General features: G+C 36.9%; 1 protein-coding gene across 3 annotated transcripts in view; it reads right to left on the bottom strand.

Moving 5' to 3' along the window:
• LOC122836154 (kazrin-like) overlaps positions 1 to 19,653 on the bottom strand; it is a 157,303-nt gene that overhangs the window by 83,995 nt on the left and 53,655 nt on the right. Inside the window, exon 1 of one of the 3 annotated variants that reach the window (XM_044125890.1) lies at positions 525 to 753. The exons of the other annotated variants lie outside the window; for them this stretch is intronic. Within the exon in view, the coding sequence (XP_043981825.1) occupies positions 525 to 702 (178 nt within the window). The 5' untranslated portion in view covers positions 703 to 753. Of the gene's footprint in view, positions 1 to 524; positions 754 to 19,653 lie in introns of those variants that run through there. 3 annotated transcript variants of the gene reach the window in all.

The raw sequence follows: 19,653 nt of genomic DNA, 5'->3' as shown, positions 1-19,653 counted from the left end.
GGAAAAGAAACTGGTTTTGAACACCGGTGATCTAAACTGCAGCTGTGACTCTCGCTGGGAGTGTGGCTTGAAAAAAATCACAGACAGAATAAACGCTCCTGATAAAACTTACATCATACCCACTAATTCGGTCACTTTGGACATAAATTTCATGTGGGATCTGGTCATAGGAATTTCTAAGCTACCCAGAAGTTTGCTTCTGTTCAGTAAAACACAAAACTCCCCCCTCTCACCATGTCTGTTTAGTGTTTCATACTAAACAGACATGGTGTTTCATATCTGGTGTCCTGTAAAGAATTGCATACAAACAAACCAAATCAAAAATTATGATAGGCTGCTTTAAAAAGTAACAGTGGTCTGAACAGTTGTCTGCCTTTACTTCAACATTAAAAACAAAGGTTCATCTCATTTTTAATCATTTTCCCATTTTTTGGCAAAAGCAGTTTGCGACTGCTATTTCAGACCATCAGCACAATCAAAAGTAGGCATACTGGCAGCTGCATATGTATACGTTAAGCCGTTACCTCCACCAGTTCCCATTTTTCCAGATTCAGGGCTGACACATATCCAACGCGGCAGCCGATCCACAGCACTATGGCGAGATGAATAGTCCATCATCCCGGCTTCTCTCTCTCCCTCTTCACTCTGCTCTCTTCCTCTTGCTGGAGCTGTTTGCTCAGCTGTTCCTCTTTCTGACCGCATTTATCCCAGATGAGAGGCGCAGCTTACCCCGTTAATCTGTGCTGTGTGTGTATGCGAGCGCGCGTGTGTGTATCCATTCAAGGCATTCCCTCTACGCCGCCCCCCCATGAACATGTTAAGACACACCCTGATCAAAGGGCACACACACACACACACACACACACACACACGCACACAAAATCAGAGTGTAGAAAAACAACAGATAGTGTCAGATATTAAGTGAAGGGCATTCAGAGCACATTCCTCTAAATGTCTACGACATTTTTGTTTTAGAAAATCAAATGTCATTCGACATTTCAACCAGTAGATGTACAGTAATTCAACATTTTTACATGTTTACATAAAGCAATCTTTACAGCAATACAATTATGAGAACTTTATTAGGGCGATTGTAAACTTGAAAACCTAAGAACCATGCATACAGCACATTCAAGTGCTTATTTTGCCCGTTTGAAATGAGAAAATCTGATTATTTTCCAATGACTGAATGCACCAGTACCAATTCCACCAATTTAATCTATTAAACTATTAACAACGCTCTTCAGAGTGAAAGAGATTCAGACTTAGCCATTTTCAACATCAGTAAGGTGTTTGAAAATAAAGTTTGGCATGAGATGCAAATAACCAGGAAACAGTGATTAAAACTTAAGTTGATCAGAGGAAAGGTGAGTTAAGTACAGCAAAGGAGTTCTGCTTTGTCTTTTTGGAGTAATAACATTGCATCTGTCACGGAACATGAAGGATTTAGACATGTTGGGAGTTTGTTCGAAATCTCTCATTCAATGTGAAGTTTGACATTTTCACGAGACCAAACTGCTGAGACAACGGTTCAAATTTACTCATGCTAACCATTGGACGCTAATATAAAAACGCTAAAGACATACAAATTTAAAGAGCAGCTGCTCCTCACACACGAATCTAAATAATTATTTACCTTTAATCAAAAAAAGGCTGGATTTTTTTAAATGAATTAATTACATTCATCCAAGACAAGATTTGCAGTGAAATGGTGATGTATAAATAAACTGAATTGAATTGATAACTACATGAGTGTAGCTGGGCCAAATACTCTCATCAGTACAGCAAACTGATTACTGGGATTGTTTTCAGCTTAAACCTGCTTACTGGAGAAAAAGAAAAAAGACTAATTGAAAGTATAACATGGCAGTGGTTAGCAGACAAGTCAAATGGGTAGTGATCGCCTGCTTTCATGTAGACTCAATATTATCCGGCTCATTGTATTTGTACATTAACTCGTATCTGTTCTGTATTTGGACAACTAAAAGACAATAAGCATAAACCTTAAGTTAACAAGGAACTGAAAAATCTGAAATCTGTGATGTCTGATGTAGAACAAATGTTTTATGTGCCTATTACAAGCATAGAGCAGGTTTTCAGATGGGGGGGGGAAAAAATCCTGTTGTCTAATGTAACAGCATCCAGACATGAGCAGCTGTTGTTGTGGTTGACCCAATCCCCAGCTACCTATTTGTCTTCCGGTCTGTGTTTTGTCAGAGAGACAAAGAGAATCCCTGCTCAATGGGGAGGTGGAGGGGTGATACGCTTGAGCTGAGAAATTTTACCTAATATTTTGCTGGTAAAGGCCACATTAAACAGAAAATAAATATTTAAAGTCAGTCTTTTTTTCAAAAGCTTTAGTTACGACACTCCATATTTGCAGAAATGAATGACATGACACGACACTGTCCCACATCCGTCTCCATCCTATCCTCTGAGGGTATTATCTTCCTCCAGAACCTCCCCTACACTCAAAAAGAAATTTGCACCTCTCCTCTACAGCAGACCATCTACAAAGTGAAACAAATAACCCTTCCCTTCCCTCTTGGGAGAAACTATTTGCGCCTTTACTGAGATTTATGCCACAGATGATAAAACAGAGCAGTGGGCAGCTAGAAGCTTAAATGCTGCCTTTGTTTTTTTGTTTTTTTCTAAACACTGACTGTTTTGCCATCTATCACTCCTGCAGGAGTACTGCGGTCCAGCTGCTTCTGTAAGGTTATACGTGCTTCCTTATCAGGGATAAAACATTAACTTTGAGGTGTAGCTGTCTGACGATACTAACTTTTTGTTAGGAGTTCATTTCAGTATCTTTGCTCATACACTCAAATGTATTGTGTTTTAAAGAATACTCATTATTTAAAACACAATACTTTTATTATTTTACTATTTTTCTATCAATATAATACACCACAGCATGTATTTTCCACTTTGATATTAAAATTTAATTTTAAAAAATAGCCTCGGAATATTCTTGTTTTCTTTGTTGTTGTTTTTTTTTCCCTTTTACTGAATTGCTTCCAACTTAAATATCGCTGTTTCAAAAACTCTAGATTTTTCTAATGAAAAAACATTACATGGTTCTAATAAATAATTCTACAAAACATTAAAACACAACTGAAGATTGGGGCTCTAGGATAGACTAGTTATCTTCCAGAGAGAAATGAATAGAAAAAAAAGACAAATAAGTAGCTAAAAAGTATTTCTTCCATTCTTTTTCAGCTCCACTAAAGTAATACTGTGTATAAACACATTTTGCTGCAATTACAGCTCAAAGTCTTTCATTGTATGTCTTTCCCAGCTTCAAAAACTACAAATTGGATCTGGTAGGAATTATGTTTGCAACTCATCCGTGTGGAAGCAGATATAGTTTGGCTCCGTCCCAAATTCTGAATGGCCAGAATAATTACAGAAACAACCACATCATGTTTTGTTACAGGAAACTGACACCATTCAGCTTTCATAAGTATAACAGGCTTGTTAGGTTTTCCCTCCTTGAATGTCCTGGTCCTTCCAATTTTGCTGTATTAGAACAAAAGTTAAAGAAACAAACCAGCTCTGGATGTCTTTGTTAGACATCCAGAGACAAAAACAGCAAATACATAAATCATGTCAAAATGTGTTTCCCATTGTTTTCATCTTGTCAACTCGGAGCAGTCCACCATCGTACATTGTGGTGTGTTGTCTGAACACCGTCTCCTGAACCCTGGGCTGGACAGTCAGAGCTTTTAATAGCTTTGCCTACATAGCACACACTTTTGATCGACTTCAAACTGTACATTATGCTGGACAGCCGAGCTTCGCTGCTTTGTTCTGACATATCTTCATCTACTGACAACAACAACAGGATCCGCACATAAATGCATAGTCTTGGGAATTAGTGAAAAGGAGCCTGAGCCTGAACCTGTCGAAAGGAAAACATTCATCATCTTAGCTGTCTAAATGAAAGATGCTGAAGATTGTTCTGTATGGTGAACAGGATTCTTGATGTTGTGTGGGTTATATATAAAAACGAGAAGGAAGGAAATGTTTTTTTTTTTTAGTTTATGATGAACATCTTAATGATTTTCAGGTGTATTTGTTGCTTTATTCCTGACATATTGCAGCCGTAGGTTTGCAATTTAAACTTATTTTAGACTTTGAAGATGAAGTAGTAGCTCTAGAAAAATATGTTGTTTTTTTGTTTGTACATATTTGTTAAAACCGTCATGATGTCCTGACAGTAGAATATGATTCAGATAACCTGCAGTCGTTCTGCTATCATCTGCAAAAATACACCGATCTGGGTCAGGAGCATCCAGTCAGAAACAAGACGAAGCTCTTATAACTGTCAATCATGCCTGTGCACGTGCTTAAACAAGCATGAATCACAGCACTAATACCCTCTTCCTGGCTCTGATTGGTTGTTTCTGATCAGGAGTTGCATATTTCTGTGCATATTTAAGCACAGGAAAAAGACAGAGGAACTCATTTTTTTCAAATTTTTAACATTTGAACAAATATCCAAAAATCATATTTTTATAAATGTCCCCCAACAGTTTTAAATTTAAAGGTAACATCACCTCACAAATCAAAAGTTACTTGATTCTTAAAGTTGCACAGCAAATGCAGATAAAATTAATTATATATCTGCTAAAAAACGTAATTTTATGGTAAAAATCTTAAATAATAATTTCTGTAATTGCCAATTTGTTTTTATATAAGAAATGTGAGAAAACCAACAAAATAAACCCATAATAAGATCAATCAGAGAATATCAAATAGATGGATCTCACTCATGTCTGGAAGGAATAAATTTATTTATTTTTTTTAAATATCCAGAAACTTCTTTTAGTCCTGATAAAATTGATAATACTGCTTCTTTGTTCAACCAGGGAGCAAGGAATTTCACCTTCATTACTGAATGCATTTTATGACTGAATGCATTATTGTTTTTTTTATTTTTTTTATTATTTCAGTTTGGTGTTTTGTACTGACCCTGATGAAGGCCACATGCTGAGAGAGTTTGTCTGTTAATAAAGTTGATTCCTCTGCAATGTTTTTCTGAAAAATGTGAAATGATCTTCTGCTCCAGTTGTTGCACTGATTTCCACTCACTAAAGAGAGAGAGAGGGAGAGAAAAAAAGTCTAGTTTTTGAGGAAATCAATTTAATTTGGTGCGGTGTGTAATGAGTTGAAAAATCCTGTTCAGTTCGAGCCAATAATGACACCATTCAGGAATATTTTAATGGTCAAGGAAATGTTTTGTTACTGAAGTAAGGACACCATTCTATGTTGTGATTAACAGTAAAAGTACAGTAAATAATTCTTCACTGGCTCAGTAAGCACAGTCTGCTCAGGAAACTCCGGTGCTAATAAAGCTACATTTCGATGCAGTGACCAGCTCTCCATCTTAATGGTGACTGATGGAAGTCGCAGACGCATTATTGCTTGCAGTTCATCAAGTTAACTTTCCACATTAGGAAGTTGAATTAGTTTCCTGGAGATTCTATCAGCGGTAATTACAAGATGAGCAGAAATCTAAAAGGCTATGGGAGTAGAGGGTTCAAGTGGTTTAACCCTTTGTTCTGCCTTCAGCGCCCACAGCATATAAATAGGATGCACAATGAAAGGTGTGAACTTTGTGTATACCATTAAAGGTATTGAATATTTTAGAAAAACTGTATAGAAAACAATGACCAAACCAACAAAAAGAAGAAAAATAATATTTTATGTTCTTATTACGTACACACATGCTTGATATCATTTATGTCTCCTCTATTTCCTCCCCTGCTATCATTCTATCTTTCCCTGCTTTTCAATTTTCCTGTCCCTCGTCTCGTCTGTCCACTGTTAGCTGCAGTGCAGATTGCAGTAAACCCAGAAAATCCTTTTCATCTCACAGCACCAATACCATCTGCACTCCGTCTGCCCTCGGCGACTTTTAACAGCTCCATGTGCCCTGCAGCATTTGGGACAGAAATGGATACCAAAATGCTAGCCGCAAAATGTATACACAAACGTGACACTTCAGGGCATAGTGTCTGCTGATGTGTGTTTCTCTTGTTTTTAGCTAAATGTGATTTTATCACACTTAATTTGGAAATGAGGAACTTAAACTAATTCTACCAGAACTCAAAATAAACCAGTAAACTTTCTAATGAACGGAGATATTTTATTTGGCAACACGGATGCAGACGGAGAAAGGCTGGAAATAGAATACATGAAGTTCTATTTATAGCTTTTGGCTTATGGATTTAGCTTTTTATTAAGAGGTGATCTTTACTGTTTCAGCAGCACCACTATTAGTCACGGTTCAGTGACCTGGAGTTGTAAGACAAAAATAGAACAGGGCAAATAAAACTATCATGGTCATTCTGCCCTTGGAGCTTTTTAGTATTTGATTTTAAAATGACCCAGTCTCCAGAACGCTTTGTAAGTGGCCAATGGTGATCTTAGCATTACAATCGATTACATGTTTGGCATAAACCAGCCATTTCCAGGAAAATGACTGCATCTGAATCTGAAGCACAGTGCTGGAGGTGTCATGATATTTTCTCCAGCAGGACTTGAGCAGCTGACCATCAAAGAATGTGGCTCTCTTGTAAATGCTGTGAGGTGTTATGAAACAACCTGAATAGGCATGAAATCCTCCAAGACCCCCCAGCTAAAAGTGAGAAAGGGAGATTGGAGACTTGGGACGCATCTCGGTGTAGTTATTTCACCCAAAAAGCGTAATAAATACCCTATGGCTATTTTAGGTAAATTGGTCAGAATTGACAACACTGCAATAGTTTAAAAATATTACCAAATATTTTGCGAGTAATTATACAGCACGTGTATAAAGACGTACTTTGAACACTTTGATTTATTTCTATCAATTTGCAAACAAAAAATTCAGATATGACCTAAAGTCTTTGCTAGCCCCACAGTGGATAAAAGGCAGCTAATACAAAACAGTGTGACAAAACCACTCATCTGCTCTGAGTGTTGCCAGGTGGCTTTATATGTAATTACCTAACTAGTAATGACCTCTAATGCTGAACGAGCTACTTTGGTGGCAGAGCTTAAAGCCATAAATAAAAGAAATGGCAGCTTTCCTCCCTCGTCAAAAATTAGGAGCATTAATATTTAAATTGTCCAATAAATAAAGGTGGCCGGAGGGGGAAGAATGGGTGGAGTGGGTGATTGGGGTTAATGTATTCGAAGGAGAAAAGAGAAAAAAAAAAAAACAGCTGGCTGATGCCTAAACTGTGGTGCTTTGCGAGGATGATTTTACCTCTTGAACTATTTTCTCATTTCCACTTCAGAATGACAAGATTCAGTGTCATGTAATTAACACATAGCGCTTTAAGTCTGTAATTTAATCTCAGTACAAATAAAGCTATTTAAGTCCAAGACCAATAAAATCACCAGACAGTTCAGAATCAAGGTTATAAAGACGACTGAGGCAGAGATATATTATAATGAAGTCCATCATTTCAAAATGCCACAACTGTAAACATACCAAACCATAACAACCCTCCTACACTGACAAGTCAGGCAAGGAAAAGATTAACCAGACAAGCAGCCAAGAGGCTCATAGTTACTCTGCGTGAGCTGCAGACATTCAGACCTCAGGTGGTACAATTTATTGACAAGACAACTATTAGTTATGCATCATAGTGGGAAGAAAAAGTCTTGTTATAGGCTGCATAATGAGATATGGTCAGATGCTAAACACCCAGGCCTAAACAGACGGGGTTAGAGCGTACTGTGTTTGCATGTCTCAGTCTGAGTCCAGCAAAACTGGCAAATTTTGGGGTTTAAAAATAAGGGAATTTTTTTAGCGCTCGCTGAGAGCCGTCCCACCAACACAACTGAGCTCCAGTACTCCTTACATTTTCAGACAGGTTTACATGAAATCTAAAATAGCCACTTGTCAACAACTTACAAACTACAACTTGGTGCTCAATCTGATAGGCCTCCTTTTGTTGACAGTGAAATGCTGTGGAGATTCCTATGAATATTATACATTTGATAGAACCTAATTGAAAATACAAAAGGGAATTAGAGTGCCTTTATTTATTTGAGATATTTTCATCTGATATATTTTACTCAAAGACATTGTTTGTCCTCAAGTGAAACTTTTATTTTTTTTTTCCTTTGAATTGAGGACGATGGGGAAGAGGGATAGTTTCTCTATCAAAATGAGAGACTTGACAGCTTTTTGTCCAGATATAAAGCCAACCGAAAATTGATCTTCAAAGTTGATCACCGCCCATCAGAACTGAGCTTGAGTATCAGAATTTAAGTCAGGTAAAGCTGGTAGAGACGTACTGCAAAAGATAAAAGATAATTTCCTAACTTCTTGACTCAGGGGGGAATGAATACACCACGGTGTTTCAGGGGTTTTTGTGATAAAATTTGAAAGTCAACTTTTCTCTCCTTCTGCTTCTCAATTATCCACTTACCTAAAAAAACCCTTAAAATACATTGAACTTCGAAATTGAAGTATCACAAGATATCAAAAAGAAGCATAAATAAATTTGTGATACAGTATGAACAACCACAAATCCGAACTCCTCAGTAAGGGGAAAAAAAAAAAAGAAAAAAACAACGAACCACATTAATTTGCCAAATTATGATTTGGCATAATTAAAGAATGGCCTTAAATTTCAGGAAGGTTTAAAATTATATCACTGTGGTGCTGTGATGAATAAAAGAGACGCAAGTGGAAAAAATGAGACAGCACCCACCACATCCTTAAAGACCGTCTTTGAAGTTACAGATGGTCAAACAGAGCCCTGGAATAGTTGACCTTGGCTTTGTTTATTTGAGCCACAACCCTCAAAGACCGCCACCGAACAAAGTCGTCAGAGAGTGTAGCTCAGTCTCCATGGAGACGGGAGACGTTTGACTCTGAACTTTCCAGACTTATTACCAGACGAAGAAAAGGGTTCTACCATCCTGCCTTTCTCCGTTTGCCTTTTTTTCCACTTGTGGATTCACTGGAAATGTAAGAGACACTAAGAGAGGAAAAAAGAAAAAGGAGACAGAATATGAGAATATTAACACTGTCTGACTGAAGCTCCTGGTCACAGAATAACTAAGAAACAGAGAAGCAAATGAGACTAAAAGGGCAAAGAAAAATGACAGCTTAGCAGTATAAGAGAAGCGAGGCAGAAAGGTTAACAGAGGTTGCAGAAACAGGGAGCAACGTTTTCTTTAAATCATATAAATCACAAAAAGCTAAGGAATGATAATATAACTGTGAGGTAAAGTTAAATGGTTGACTTAAAGGCTATGAGAAACAGAGCAAAGGGTACAGACAGCCGCTTGGCCACTGATCGAAAGCATGAAGGGCGTCGGACTAATGGTGCAGAAAATAAAAGAATCATGAGTCTCGAGGTTCTCTGCAAATCACAATCAGAACATCAATGCTATAAAGAAAAAAAATGGAGAAAAGAGGGGAAGTCAAAGGACTGAGAAAGCAAAGAAAATAATCCTCCTTATTCCGATTACAGCTAAGGTCTTCCGTATTATTATAGGCATCTATAAATACTTTGATCATTGGAGCTTGATCGGTCTAGCTATCATTTTTCTGAGCACCTCTGTATGTGTAATCCAGTCAGGCAGCTTGATTTAGTGCCATCAGGCTTACAGGGACCAACATTCCCACCCCCCACATCTACCATATATCCACCATCGGGTATGGTGGAGTCCAGTTTGGTTGTGATCTATTTCTGGCCTCTCTTCTCATCAGTTCTTCTCATTATAACCTCCTTCAGTGGCCGCAGCAGAATCCTAATGAGAAAAGAAAATGTACTGTTCCTCTTCCTCAATGCCCTGAAGAGCAGCCACACTTTCCACTGGAATGCACTGACGTTTTCATGGACACGCTCTGATATCGAATCTCCACGTTGACGCAACCTTTGGTGCCACGTTTAGGTTGAGCAGCAGAATTTCTGATATGTGTTGCATCCATGAAAACAGCTTGCCATCTCCGCTCTGCCAATGGTAACAGCTTTTAGTAGAGATAGTGTGATGTGAGGTGGGATTCCAGTGGCTGGAATAACAAGGGTGATCATGAGTGAAGACAGTCTAACTGCAGAGAGTTATAAAGATGAAATTCTGCAATCTCCGACAATCCCACGTCTACTCTTTGTATTTTAAGAGACAAACTTCTATCCTTTAAGAAGTAAAACGCTCAATTTTATAGAAGAGATTACCACCAAAATCTGAGAGAGGAGAGGTTTGAATGGCATGCCTGCAGTTCTGACTTCAATCCCATTTACCCCTTGATGGAATAGCTTGGCGGTGCTATTTTTGACAAAGTGAGCAACACAACCATATTGGCTGATTTGTAACAAAGGGTGAGAGAAGAAAGGGATTCCATCTCATATCAGTAAGTGACCGAGCTAGTGACCAGCTTCAGGAGGAGGTGACAGGTTGTTGTAGTTGTGTACAATTCTTCCACACATTACTAAGGACGCCTCTAGTTGAATAAATGAAAGAATCATCATCAAAACAAAATTTTGCATATTTTTGTGCTTATTATAGTATTACGTAACGGTGCGCCATCATTTTGGGGGGTATTAAATACCTCTGCTTAGGTGTAGGGTAAAATTTATGCTGAAACTTTTCTGCATGGTTTCTTGCCCTTCATTGTAAGAGTCTGACATGTCTGTGGCTCTCTGTGTGTGTGTGAACCGTGATTGTGTAGTGATGGTTATAGTAACAGTGTCAATGGATGGGAATGAAAGTTACATTCAATACCCAAACAATGACCGATGTGAGATAAAAAGCAAACAGCCTCAAAATAATTTGTCCCAATAGTTGTGTCTGGATTTAATATTTCAAAACATTGTTTATGCCCCAGAGCTGTTTACACTGGATAAATTATTAATCCACAAGATGTAGTTAGAGATAGATATGGTTATCAACCCATTTTCCAATATAATAACCACAAGGTGGAAAAAATAAGCGCAAATAATACAAACAGTGTGGATTAATGACAAGTTGAATTTGTTTTACCAGTTTTAAGAGAGGGAAACAGAATGCAGTATTTTCACAGCATGGTTATCATCAAGATTTCTCCTGTCATAGCCAGGGGTTGTTTGTTATTGATACTGCATATTTACCTTTTAACAGAAAAGCTCAAATTTGCTTCACTCACCAAAATGGGTAAAACTTCAAAAAAAAAAAAAAAGAAAAAGAAAAAAGAAGCACTGAAAATTGTCTGAAAATGTAAATGTAAGGCCTACTAAGCGCCTTTTCCTCTGTTAAGTATCACTCTAGCTGGTTAATGTCCAGTTTGTTTCCCAGCCAAGGTGGGAGTGTCTCCATTAGCATCGTGTTCCTCACATATGTGAATGTGGGCAGGAATGTGGGAGGCCCATGAACGCACAAGAGCTGTGGTCAATACTCCGCTAACGTCGTTTGCAGCTGAAATATTCAATGGAGAATATTGAGGTTGTGGTTTTGATAGTTTTAAATAAATGTAGATGTTTGACTTTGTAGAGAAGAAACAGTCAAAAATGCCAAGTAGTTAGTAGATCAATGTCTAAAATGATGCTACAACTCATCCTGTATCTGGGTAGTATCACTCAAATTAACCCAGATATTTCATTTTGCCTTATTGAAATTCACTGCTAGCCCAAATAATGAAACCAATTCAGATTAGCTGATTAGTTTGCTATAGCTAAGGATCTATCTACATTGAGGCACTTTTTGGTTTTAACATTTGCAACCTGTAGAATTAAGTAATGCGATCAAAAGATGTACACCAATATTCACACATGAACTTCACTGAAACGAAAAAAATCCAAAGATAATATTAACAAATTACACCAACCTAATGCTTTGGAGTTTCAAAGTTACAAACCAGCTGGTCCAGAACTATAACTCTGACAAAATGTTGGCCAGAGCTGCACTGTGATTTGACTAATTTATAAATTCAAAGAAAAAAAAGAAGAAAAAAAACAGCATTTAGACCAATGAACATTCCTTAAACACTGATCAGCTTGCACAGTATTGCTAACTTGTGTAAACACAGCTGACATTTAATAAGTATAATTGAAGTTCACAGTTTTAGCCAATTCAGAAAAAAAGGATTCCAACCTCAAAGGTAAACTATAACCACAACACCCAAGTAAAAAGTGCTGATATTATACAGTAAAAGTGAAACTATATGGACAATTTCTGTCATTATTAATGTTAGACATTAGTAGTAGTTGTTGTAGAATAAGCAAAAATAACAAAAGTAATATATATTTTATAGTAATAGTTGTTACTCTCATTGTCAATGCACACAAAATCTATTTTGTCTTACACTACATAGAGACAATTAGCATTCTGTAGCACAAACACACAAGAAAAAGCATTCACACCATCTTATTTTTTTACAGTAAGTGTCGGGATACTATAAAGCATTTTAATTATCTTTTTCAAAATATGTTTTTTGAAGAGTATATATATATATATACACATATATATATATATATATATATATATATATATATATATATATATATATATATATATATATATATACACATATATATATATATGACATTGTCTGAGAACATTTGTTCACTTTTGCTGTTATCAATGTCAAAATATAGCTGTTGTAGATGTTTTATGTACAGTTGGTCCTCTGTGGTGGGTAAACTATCACTGCTTCAGTTTCACTTCTTTCTGCTTCTGTCTGTTGACATGTCTGGGGTATTTGAACAACAACAGATTAAAAAACATTGTCCAAAGTAGGATAAATAAATACAATTTCTCTCTGTTTCGACAGACCCTCAAAACATTCTAATCCTTCACAATCTAATATTGTTCTATCACGCACTCCTAGGAAAGCCAACCACGCTATATAATGACATTTAGCGTGGTTGGATATAAGCCATGTATCATGGAGTATTAATAAAATAATAATAACAATAAGGAACCTTTGTGTAAGACTTTCACCTGTAAGATATTCTTTTTTTTTTGTAAGTGTAAACCACTTGGAGTTCTTTTCCATATCTGGCATTTTTCACTCATAATCAGACATAATGCTAAAACATTTTGGCAGCACTTCCATCTATTGCATCAGTGTCTTTGGAAGCATTGGCCGGACTTGCATCACTGTCTGCAGTGGTTGACTTTGCTTCCAAATGGTAAGAAAAGTTCCACAATATTGTTATTATGCTGCATAAATCAGAGAATTTGCTCGGGTAATGTTGTGTAGACAATCACTGCACCTTCTTCAACACACACCTTTATGATGGCTCTGAAACAGGGCACCTTTCCACCACTACTGGATCCTTTGTGAATGTCATAGTTTGCAGAGTAAAATCAGTAGAAAAGCAAAATGAGAGACACAGCATGCATGTAGCAGCAAAACATGTAGCACACGTTTGTGGGAAAACAAAGCCAGGGTTGTGAGGTCTGTAAACCAAGCTAGCTCTCACGCCTGTAATTGCCGCCTTGCTTACGCTCAAATTCTTATTTGGGATATTGATGCATTAATTTTTTTGGAAATTAATAATTTTGTGATAATTTAGTCTGATTTGCAGTGCATTATTATGTTTTAGGGCAAAGATTGACATATGGAAGGAACAGTCATTAAAGCTAAATTTAAAAAAAAAATCATTTCTTATCTCTATTCTTGAGTTTTATTTATGTTGTAGACACCCTGGATTTTATATATATATATATATTCATTAAACTGAATTGACACCATTCGCAGCTAATGCTTTGAGACGGAAGAACTCTAAGAGGACCACAATCAATGAATCAATGGTGCACTTCTGAACAATTCTGACATCACAGCAAACCTAGAGGTGAGGATTAAGCTTATTGTATGCGAATTTTTCACCAGGGGGATGGGAGTCCCTGCTGGCAAAGATCGACCGTCTGTGAGGTAATGGACTGTATTCCCCCACACAAGTCATTATGACGGCCATCAACAGCTGCCTTTTCATCTGCCTCTGTAAGTAAGACATGCAAAGAGGAATCACAGATCGCATTACGAGCTGAAATGTGCAACATGAAAAGGTTGAGCCTTCTTGGAAAGCTGGCAGGGAATTGTGAAGCATCCAGAGAAGTTCGTTTTGAGGGTCTTATTATGGAGCGTGGAAGCAAAAATCTTGCTTAGCGATCTGAAAAATTTAAAATCTAATAGAAGCAGCTTATTTCTCAGCATGCTAACAGTTCCTAGGATATACTAAGAAAGATCCAGAAGATTCCAAACATACTATATATATATATATATATATATATATATATATATATATATATATATATATATATATATATATATATATATATATATATATATATATATATATATATATATATATATATATATAATAGGACATGGACTGGATATTGACACAAAGATCCTTGCTTACCCCTTGCTATCATTTTGGGTTCTGCATTTTAAATGAACCATATGTTAGCCACAGTTAAAATTGCCTTTCTTATGTTTCCTTAAATAAAGTCTTTTAAGGTAACACTTGCTACAAGCATGACGTTGATGAAGTAGAAAGTCAGTATATAAGCTATGAGCCGTCAACTTAATGTGTTGTCTGGATAAAGGATTAGGACACTATAGGTGGGAGATGACTGACACTTGGAAAAAATAAAAAATCCTCTAACAGATTTGTTTTGAACTCAGAATGAACTCTCAGTTTGAGCAAACTTAAAAGTCATTCAATAGAGATGAACCGTCAGAGCAAATGGCATTACCCGACTCCAGATGTCTCAGGTCAAAACTAACATTTAAAGTTCCAAATAAGTTGAACCAGAACATACTGAGTTGTTTGTAGTACGAAACCAATAATTAAACAAGATTTTTATACGTCATACAAGCAAAGAAAGCAGCTAGGCAAAAAGGAAAAAGTACATCTCACGAATTTGTACAACAAATTGAGTAAGCGAGCTGCTCTGCTATGATGCATCTCAGTAGACTCTTTTCAACCATAGGTCTATTTGGCTTGTCTCCCCTACTTGTAAATATGTAAACCTGAAAACCTGCAGGCATTGTTTACAGAAGCACAGGGCAGGTTGTGCAAGGCTGGAAGTTAAAACCCACAGCGAAGCACTGCATAATTCTACACAACGCTGTACAACAAGTTTAATCTGTTTCACTTTTTGTGTCACTCTAATGTTTTATTTCAAAGCTGTTTTCAAGTAATTATTTCCTGTGTAAATAAAAAAAAAGCTCTCCAAACCAACCTGGCCAGAGTGAAAAAGAAGCTACTTTCTAAAACGTATAACTAGTTGTGTAACACTTTGGGGTCATTGAGGGACTCTTACAATCTAACATCTAATACGTCTGCTCTCAAACAATTAAACTGCACTACACCAAGCTTCAGAGCAGACAGATTGTCCAGTTCAATACCATAAAATAAAAATAATGGGTCAGATCAATGAGTGGAATACGTATATACATATGTCAGACTTCAAGTGAGGTTAGGAGAGACCAAAGCCTTTACTGTTCTGTATTGTTTGTCCTCATTATAGTGTTAGGTAAACAAACACTGATAACTGTAGCCTAGCAACCCTTAGTGAAAGATTTATTAGGTCATGACAAAAAATAATTCTATAAATGTTTACATTTTAATGAAATGAAAGATTTTTGACAAGTCTGAATGTGAAGGTCTAATAGAATATACATAACAGATTTAATTTAATAATTTAATACATTTTTTGTTGTTTCATTTTATCCTTTATGTACTTCTTGATTTTTACTTCCTTTTCATTTCATTTTGTTTGCATCTACTTGATATCACAACTTTATTATGCTCTTAACTTTATTAGGCTTAATTTAAAAAAAATAGAAAATAAATTAGTTTTATGGTGTCTGCAGTTTACAAAATAATACAAATCACTACACTAAATTTGTTGCAAAAGCCTCACATAAGGGAAAGATAATAAAAATGAAAAATTAACAAACTTCATATATACACAATTTTATTTTAAAATGTAAAATCTTGCACTACATTTGTGGTAGAATTCAAACTGTAAAACAGGACTTGTAATTAAAAAGCATCACTTCAGTCAGTCAGAATTAATAGCACAAAACCTACCGATGAGATAAATTAGCGAGAGGGATTGTTTGGTGTGAAAAAGCCAAAATGTATAATATCTTGCACACAGCTGGAACAGCCCGCCGTCCTCCATCTGTAAATTAAATAGTTTAAATATTTGTACAGCAGAATTTCCTCTTCTTTAGAGTGATGCCAGGGCTGTGACGAAACACACATCTGCTCTTCATTACTCTGCTGGTGTCAGCCTCATTCTGGCACTGCCACTGCCCCTCCTATCATCTGTAAACTTTATCCAATTTGTCAGTGTTGGCATAAACATGGTTCACAATCCCGCCTTCTCTTTTCCACCACCGCCCTGCCCTCCAGCCCTGACGCAGTCCGTCTGTGCCCCTAGGCATAGCGATACCTGATGGCGGGGCCCACCTGCCACCACTGTGCCATGAGCAGCTCCCTGGTCTGCCTCTCCAGCCCAGGAGGCACCAGCTGGCTGGGCTGTCTGCACGCTCATATATGCATGATGGGAGGCAGGACGATCATTCTTATTAACAATGACTAGACTTGACCAACTGACCAAGACAAGTAGAGGAACAGAACGTATCTGAATAGACTTTTGACATAATTATTACAACAAAAAAAAACATGGAACAAAAAAATTTAAGAGGGCATTGCAGTTATGCCTTATCTAGAATAGATTTGCAAATGTTATTGCAAAAAAAAAATAAAGATGTTTAAAGTACTGACACTGTGGAGCTAAATCTAAATGCATGCTATGGTTCTCAGTTTTTTAGTTGTAAGCGCTGAAATATTTTTATCCTTTTCCTTCCACTTTTTAGTTATGTGAAAAAGTTAGAGAATTTTATTTTTCAAGACCATCTATTAGAAATATCCAAAACCTAAGTATCAATACTTCAGTGTACACTGAAATGATACTCAAAAGGAGCTATTACACAAAACAACTCATACAAGCTTTCATTCTTATACAAACTTCTCCTGTATTTAGCTCCCATTATGAAACATTACATTGAAAATTGTCACTGATAAATGCTTTTGCATTTATAGACCTCTGGTTCTCCAAGACAAGCAACGGCTCCTCATTTACTCCCATAGAAGTAGGATCAAAGCTTAAACTGTTAATTCAAATCAAATTATGATTTTTTATTTATAAAAAAGATTATGACTGGCAAGACAAAAATAGTTCAAGTGAATGCTATTTTATAGACAGCATGACTTTTGTTGTCTATAAAATAGATATTTTAAATGTATTTACTGTCTATACCTTATAGGCAGCAAATACACTTCAGTGGGCCACATGGGCCAAATACACTTCAGTGTATACTTCTCAAAATAGTATAGTATCGTTTTGGATCATGATCTACAAAAAACTTCTGAGTAAATCCAAGCAAGACAGTGGCTAAAATGCTTCAAATGACCAGATACATGAACTGCTGACACTGTAAAGAGTAGACTTGTTTTAACATGGCAAAGGTCAGAGAGTTGCATAGTACAATATTTACAGGTCACGCCGTTTTTAGCAAAATTGTACTTTCAAAAAATCTGAAAAAGGGAAATCTTTACTTTAAGAAAAGACAGATTCCACATTGGCATCAGCACAATGTTTAGTTCACCTTAACAATAAGCTCTTATAAAGACCAGATGTATTTAGATATATTAGGGGAAATTACATAAGAACTCAGAAGAACAGTACCACACACAAAGTAGGAGGTAAATGGGAGTGCTTAATATCCAGATAAGTATTTCAGTGAACATCTTCAGTCCCACTTATACTTCTCTAAAAACATTGGACGCCATTTGCTTTGGGACAGGAATAAAGAAATCTAAGCCCTTTGTCCCTGAGTAATGTAGTAATTTCAAAGCAGCATCTCACCAACACTTGGAAACAAATGCACATCTCACTTGAAAGGTCCATCTGAGCTGGTGGAGGCAGTTTGACACGAGTAGAAGCTTTTAAAAAAATCACTGATCCGAGATTCCACTCCATTTGTCAGCTTCTAATCGGCTGCGGTGGGACGTGCGCAAGAAGATATCTGACCCAAGACCAGCCCGTATGTCTGAAAATGCCCATGGGAAGGACAACGACTGAGCAAGGAGGGGAAATAATTCTCATCTGACCTACCTAGACCCAAAATAATCTCATCCTATTGTGATGAAAATGTTGCTGCATTTTCTGATTCAAAAGCACAGAAATAATAAAAGACTTGGTAAGAAGGGCTTACAAAGGACAAAACTGGTCTGCATTAAAATGTCTTTAACAAGCAACGTCAACAAACATTATTTCAGTCTTTGACAGTAGTGTATTCATCTCTCAGTCTTTGACAGTTTATCCTTAAAAATGAGAACGTTTGACACTGACCTGCTATTATTTCAGTTATGTTCACATATTATCTATCCATCAGGAAAACCCCAACATTAAGCGCAGAATCGCCAGACTCTCTCAGACTCTCTCAGACTAATACCCCAGTGAAACTACTGCATATCTGCCTTTTATTTAATTGGACTTGGAAGACATGACGGCGTGAGAAAATATTGCTCCAGTGTCACCTTATGGCCTGAACATTCTTCTCTGTATCTGCGAACATGAGCTGCTTGTTCTTAGACAAAGTTTCACTCAGATGAGGTGATAATGGTTGTTTATACATTGTTTACTTAGAAGAAAAAGACACATTTTCTCACCAAGCAGTTTTCCCTCCCTTGTGATACATGAAGGATAACTTTACCAAACAGCATAATCTTCCCGTATTGCATTTCTTAACATACACCATGGTTGTTTTTCTTCTTCTGCTCCTAATGACCCATTGTTTGCTATGCATTTGCTGCCACCCTTAGTATGGACGTGTTGGTGTCGTTGCGACTCGTTCGATCACAAAAGTCCCTCACTGGTTGACACAGATGGTAAAATTTACGTGAATTTATGTTGCAGTCCTTGTGGTGGAGCGGACAGTAGAGGGGAAACATGAATTGGCCCCTGTTGTGCTTTTGACACCGTCACATTCAAAATCTGATCAAATAAATCAGGTTGCCATGGCAAACCCTGCTACACCGAATTAATGGGGTACTGCGCTACACAGTCAACTACAATTGAGATATTCCCCAAATGACCCAATAATTACAATACATAATGTCTACTTGTGCTATGTTGTTTCCATCTACAGATTCACTCACTAGTTGTGCTGAATGCTTGACACTGGATCTGATTACTTGCTTTGTTTTTTGAATTAGTTATCTGACAAATTGGAAGCTCTCGTAAAGTACTGAAATGTAATTCACAGTCCGTTGTATTACAGCATGAAGAACCACTGTGCTTTCTACACCCTTATTCCCACACAGCTACTATTCAGAACAGGAGGGCATCAGAGGCGAAACACACACTTCAAAGACAAGACAGGGCTTTGAGTTCCTCAAAATCTCATTTAATTCTTTGTGTTTTGATCCAAGCCACAAGATATTTGTAATATGCCAGCAGAAATGGCAAGATAGGAAACAGTGTGACAGCGCCTTTGAAGTGCTGAACTGCTGATTAGATACGGCACTTAATATTAGTACACTTTTTGTTTTCATGTGTTTTGTATCTTTTGTCTTTGTGTTACACCGATGAAATTTTTTCAGATGACTATGCTGAAGATTATGAACAAATAAG

Source organism: Gambusia affinis, linkage group LG01 (genome assembly GCF_019740435.1).
Source record: "Gambusia affinis linkage group LG01, SWU_Gaff_1.0, whole genome shotgun sequence".
NCBI lineage: Eukaryota > Metazoa > Chordata > Actinopteri > Cyprinodontiformes > Poeciliidae > Gambusia > Gambusia affinis.
This window is presented reverse-complemented; position numbering and strand designations above follow the sequence as displayed.